Genomic DNA, 6,002 nt, shown 5'->3' with positions numbered 1-6,002 from the left:
ACCAACTTTTTCTATTATTCAAGACACAAGTAACATTGGTCGGTGATTTATAAATGCAAAGGTGAACTTGTTATGACCATTAGTTTTGCTGGTAACTCGTCGCTCCGATTTGGGTTTTAAACCAACGAGACGAGATGGCTATTCTCAGATGGAGTGAGAAAGAAAAAAAAAGTGATTGAATACATGCCACTACGACCAAACTTAATTTCGGGAGATCCATAGTTTTCTCTGCTATCAATTTTTCTGTCTGTGTGAGCAAAATGTATATGTGTAGGCTGAAATGCTGGTTCCATCGGAATCAAAACTCGACAAAAACTAAAATTTTAGCATTAACTATAGTGTCAGTGCTGCCACCATTATGGAGAACTAGGCTATTTTGTTATTTTTTTTTCACTCAGTCCTTTTTTATCCTGTTTATATTTTGATGTTATTTCATCGGGTTCGGATTTAACTATAATAACTATTTATATATTCATCTTACATTTAATCTGACTCTGTATAGTCCATATCGTCCATCTTTCATTGTTCCAGAAACAATCAAACATTGATTTGTTGGCATACTTTTCTTTTGTTTTTTTGTTATAGCACATAAATTCTCCCATCATTTGAAATACTTTTGGTGAATTGATGAGAAGGTTAAAAAATCGAATTATGATTTGTTTACATTCTTCTGTTTGTTCTTGTTTTGTCCTTTTGTGATCAATTCTAATCGACAATGTGAAATTAATCGTTCTTTCATTCATTCATTCGTCATCATCTTTATTGCCTACAGTGGCTGTTATCATTTTCGACATGTCATGCTGATAAGTAAACCAAACCACAGCATGTTGAAAAATTCTGGCTCTAGTGCCATTGCCGATAGTGATGCAACAATTCTCGATTCCAACGGTGTTGCCATTATCGATTCTACAGTTGACCAATCTATTGCAAACAATAGTCAGACTTCACCGCCACCAATTTCAACGAATAATGGACAACAGCTACCGTTAAAGGTTGGACCATTAGCCTCTACTAATGAAACACGAATTGTTTATCATGTCGATGACGAGGAGACGCCATACCTGGTCAAATTGCCAATACCACACTCACAAATCAAACTTAGTGATTTTAAATCTGCCATTTCATTGCCGAGGCCTCATTACAAATATTTCTTCAAAAGCTATGACAAAGAGGTCGGTGTGGTCAAAGAAGAAATCTTTGACGATAATGCTTCATTACCAATATTCAAGGATCGCGTTGTAGCTTGGGTATGATTATTCTTAAACATTTAACCCTTCTATAATTTCATTTGTCTTTCAGTTGGTATCAACGGAAGGGTCAGTCGTTTCGGACAGTACCAATTCTCAATGTCAGACGGAAATATCTGCCACAGCTCGTACAGTACATGCTACTCATCACCATCATCATGCGCATCAGCGACAACAAGAATGTAATGGCCTGATTGGCGATTCTCATTTATCCAGCTTTAAGTATGTATATATACAATAAATGACATGTTTATCACAAATCTCAATTCTTATTTTTAAATCACTAATCAGTGACCCAAGTCCAATGGAGAATGAGTCATTATTGAATTCCCGAGATGGACACCATCATCATCATCATCTAAGTGAGTTCAACCACCATCTTGTCTTGTGTCATCATTAATTTATTTCCATGATTTTATCTGCAATCTAAGGTCCTAGACGTGGTTACAATAACAACAAAAACAGCCACAATAATAAATACAGCGGCGGAAGATATGGGAATTCTGGTGGCTACTATCATGGTCATCATCACCGCCACCATGGTCATCATCACGGTAACTATATGGATTCATCTGTGATGACATCAGATATAGAATCAACTTCGTTTGTCGATTCCGAGGATGATGATGATGATGATGATGACCTTTTGAATGATACCACAGTCGATGATGAGAATGATTATGAAGATTATACGAGTCGTGTGTCTACTACCACTGAGGAAACGAGTGTTTCTCGTCAATACCAACGTCGTAATCGCCATCGTAATCGAAGACAAAAAGGTGGCTATCGTAATCGAATGAGTAGGGTAAGTCTTATTTTCATTAATTGTTTTTCTCATCTGTTCTATGCCAAAATTCTGTCCTTTGTCACTTTTATTAAAGCAGACATCATCGTTGAGCTCAATTACCGAATCATCAATGTCGTTAAATATCATACAAGTCATATTGAATTTGGACACTGTTAATTATTTGGGTATTTCGTTGGTGGGCCAAACCAGTAAAAAAGGTGATGGTGGTATCTACGTAAGCTCCATATTAAAAGGTGGGGCAGTCGCATTAGATGGCCGTATCGAACCGGGCGATATGATTCTACAAGTCAATGATATCAATCTCGAGAACTTGAGCAATGACGAAGCAGTAGAAGTGATTCGAGAAGCTGTTAAAAAGCCTGGCCCAATCAAACTTTTGGTGGCCAAATGTTGGGATCCACATCCCTTAGGTCATTTCACCATACCTCGTTCGGAACCTGTTCGCCCCATCGATCCAGAAGCATGGGTGGCTCATACCGAAGCTGCTAGAGCTAAATTTACACGTAAGATTACATCTTGTTCAATAACGATATAATGTGTTGATTCTTTAGATCCGGATAATTTTCCCTTGAATCTTGCTGGCTCTGGTAATTTCATGAGAATGAACCCAACACCTGTGGATTCTGAAAGGAATCCTATGTTTCAACCCTCTACACAATCATTCAATCCATCTAATGTCTATCCATTATTAGCCAATGGTGGTAGTGTTGTCACTGGTGGTGATACCAATTCTGGCTTGGTTCCTGGCTGTTCACTTCGTTCATCATTCAAATCTGGTCATTCAACAATTACGACAATACAGCAGCCACAAGTGACAGCTTCATCTTGTCTGCCGCTTTCATCATCATCCATACCCATTTCCTTGGCTCGTGGATCAGACCTCAAGACAATAGCTTGTGCAATGGCTAGTCCTAATTCTGGATTGGATGTTCGTGATCGAATGTGGCTTAAGATAAGTATTCCAAATGCTTTTCTTGGTTCTGATGTTGTCGATTGGCTGTACTCGATGATAAGTGGCCTACATGATCGTAAAGATGCCAAAAAGATGGCCACCAAATTATTGAAAGAAGGCTACATCTGTCATACAATAAATTTTAAGAATTCTTTGTCCGAGAAGTGCTATTATATTTTTTCCGAACAACTGAATCAAATCAACAAAGCAACAACGGATTCTCTCTCAACATCTGACTTTCAAAGCCATTCGGTTTTATCTCAGCCAATTTCAGCATCAGCTGCTGCCGGTGGTCATCATCAAGTTCATTATCCACTGCTTCAACAACAACCATCTTCCTTGCCCAACAATTTTGAAGATAATTTTGGCCAAGCATTACGATTGAAGAATGAGTTTGATTCAGACTCACAACAGCAGCAACAATTATCAGCCAACTTTGATGTAATCAATAATCGAAGTGGTCGAAGTAAATTCCCATTCATGTGTCATTGGGATGAAAAAAGTGAAATCTACAACTATGGTCTACTCGATCCACAACCTATGACTATGAAAAACAACGACTCAACTATGCAAATTAATCATTCAGGTGAGATTTTGCCTTCATTTTTCACATATTGACCTTCTTTTTGAACTTTTAGGCGGCAATCATTCGTCGTATCAAGATCATCATCACATTGATGAACAAAACAGCCAAACAAGTGGTCAATCAATTCTTTACAATGGACAAGCTGTGATGGGAAAATCAGTCAATACTGTCAAAAATTCCGGTAGTTATGGCTGCAACAATCAAACGACGACTCATACATTAGCCAGCAAACATAGTAATGGCAGTAGTAATGATAGCGATGGCATAACTGGAAAATTCGATCTCAGTAACCGGATAACCAGCTCCAACAATAATCTCATCAATCACCATTATGAAGATCTTCAAATCAATCCTGTAACTGGAAATCTGGTTCCAACATCCACACTTGTTGTGAACAATGCTAACCTTAGTGATAATAAGGCTCTCCTGCAGCCAACAAATGGTAGCAACATAACGGACAATCCTTACATTCATCGACACATAGAAGGAAATGAATTGGGCGTTATCAACGTTTCTGATTCGAATGGTCAAACAGGTAGGCATCATGTGCTCAATCATGCCCCAACACAATCATCATCTCGAGGTTCATCAATTGCTAGTAGTAATGGTGCAAGTAAACTAGCCAATACGGCCAACGTAATGCGAAGTTCATTCAAAAAAGCCATCAATAAATCCTAGACAAACATACACATATATAGTGCCTTGGTATAAAACCAGTGCCTGTTCCCGTTTTACCTGAGCATAATTTTTATTTATCAATTTAATTATTTTGGCCCTCTGTAACAATATTTTTGTTTTTGTTTCATACGATTATAATAATTTTATACTTTTTTACTTTTACAATTTTTTCGCATTTGTAACATGTCGTTATTGACAGGCAAAGGACCATATGATAGATGATAATGATTTATGTATTTTATATAATCCATATATCTTATTTTTTTCACCCTACATTCACGATTCCAAACATATATATGGGATGATTAAACAATCGAGATTCTCTGTTCTGATTGATTAACCATTGATGTTTCTTATGCCTGTGGTTGTGATACAGATGCCGAGCAGTGTAACGATATTGGTTCCTATGGCCACGTGTTTCTCAGCGATTCCGGTGCGAGCCATTCCAAGCATGTCGATAATTGTGAACCAATCGATGCCAGCTCACTAAAATTGGGTCAATCGATAAAAATAAAATAATAATCTAACATATTAATCAAATATCAAATGAATGACAGAAAAGTCAGTTCATTGACTAACTAATAGAAAAGTGCCATTGAATCACCACATTCATTTTTTATTTCTTTTGTAACAATTCATTGTTCACCTGATAAATTTATCAATCGAATGAATAAAACAATCAATATGAAATAAACATTGCTGTCCATTTGCTTTTGTTTATATCAAAGTGAATCATTCAATTTGACAGATGTGTGGTTTTTTTTGGTTAAATTTTTCATTTTTGATATTTATTTCGATTTGTGTTGTTCAATATGAAAAACTAGGCCACATAAAACAGCCAAAAAAAAAAATTCAGTTCTATATTTATGGTTGAGAGTATCAGAATCACTATCAAACGTATTGGAATTTTATTTTGTTGTTTAATACTATAGTATGAACGATAATGAAAAATTCGATATTCGAGGTCATAAAAATTTCTGAGAATTTGTATCGCCATTACATCTGTACCATTGCATTCCAGAACAGATAAAAATGTTATTCATTTTGTAAAGTGTTTTACAAATCTTGATAAATGTGATGCCATTCCAATTAATCGGCTGTTTGCGAGCGCCACACCACTATCATCATCACAATCATAATTTGAATGGAATTCTGTGTTGTGATTGTGTTCTATATCAATAAGAATGTGAATGGAAATTTTTACTTGGATATTTTTATCCACTCTATCGCAGCAACAGGCCATTGGAAATAAAATCAAAAAGAACAACAAGAAAACAATCATAAAAAGCTTTTGAAAATGGAATCTAAGAAAGAAGAATGATGAAGTTGTTGTTGTTGATGAATGGTTGGAATTTATCTATGCCTCTCGCTTGTTTGCTTTCTCCTTTTCTTTTCAACTCGTTTATCTCTGCAAGTTTTTTTTACTTGATTACAATCTGGAATGGTTGATCATGTGATGCATGCGGTGATCATGGCATTACTAGCGGCTTGTCATGTAATGAATCCTTGATCTTCATAAGATTAAGACTTTTTTGTGATCATCTCTTCATTCAGTAGACATTAATGACCGATCAGACTAATCGAACTTCGAACTCTATCAACCATTTTAGTTCTTTGATCAATAATACCTCAGTTGATCATATGTTAATGCAACATTGTGAAATCTTGAACCTAAAGGATAACCAGTCGTGTCACTGAGTTTATTATGCAGATACCATAGATAAATTAGAA

The 6,002-nt window shown here is 36.1% G+C and overlaps 1 protein-coding gene across 3 annotated transcripts; it reads left to right on the top strand.

Annotated features, from left to right (window-relative positions):
• The first annotated feature begins 317 nt into the window (after positions 1 to 317).
• Positions 318 to 5,823, top strand: dsh (Segment polarity protein dishevelled). Of its 3 annotated transcripts, XM_047060286.2 has the most exons (8): positions 318 to 1,247; positions 1,300 to 1,469; positions 1,539 to 1,609; positions 1,679 to 2,052; positions 2,129 to 2,558; positions 2,607 to 3,593; positions 3,646 to 4,128; positions 4,648 to 5,823. In XM_047060286.2, the coding sequence occupies exons 1-8, from the start codon at positions 798 to 800 to the stop codon at positions 4,788 to 4,790; spliced, it is 3,108 nt and encodes a 1,035-aa protein (XP_046916242.1). In that variant the 5' UTR covers positions 318 to 797; the 3' UTR covers positions 4,791 to 5,823. The 3 variants fall into 3 exon arrangements, with proteins under 3 accessions (XP_046916242.1, XP_046916234.2, XP_046916250.2); XM_047060278.2 differs by lacking the exon at positions 4,648 to 5,823 and having other exon boundaries at positions 322 to 1,247; positions 3,646 to 4,603; XM_047060294.2 differs by lacking the exon at positions 4,648 to 5,823 and having other exon boundaries at positions 323 to 1,247; positions 2,132 to 2,558; positions 3,646 to 4,603.
• Positions 5,824 to 6,002: the final 179 nt, after the last annotated feature.

Source organism: Dermatophagoides farinae, chromosome 2, assembly GCF_024713945.1.
Source record: "Dermatophagoides farinae isolate YC_2012a chromosome 2, ASM2471394v1, whole genome shotgun sequence".
Classification (NCBI taxonomy): Eukaryota; Metazoa; Arthropoda; class Arachnida; order Sarcoptiformes; family Pyroglyphidae; genus Dermatophagoides; species Dermatophagoides farinae.
Note: the sequence above shows the minus strand (reverse complement) of the source record. Positions and strands in the feature narration are given on the sequence as shown.

Bases quoted from the DNA above. Each gene is read 5' to 3' on its own strand.
- dsh (XM_047060286.2), top strand. From the start codon at position 798: ATGCTGATAAGTAAACCAAACCACAGCATGTTGAAAAATTCTGGCTCT. The intron at 2,559-2,606 runs GTAAGATTACAT...TTGATTCTTTAG, and splicing joins TGCTAGAGCTAAATTTACAC to ATCCGGATAATTTTCCCTTG. The intron at 3,594-3,645 runs GTGAGATTTTGC...TTGAACTTTTAG, and splicing joins TATGCAAATTAATCATTCAG to GCGGCAATCATTCGTCGTAT.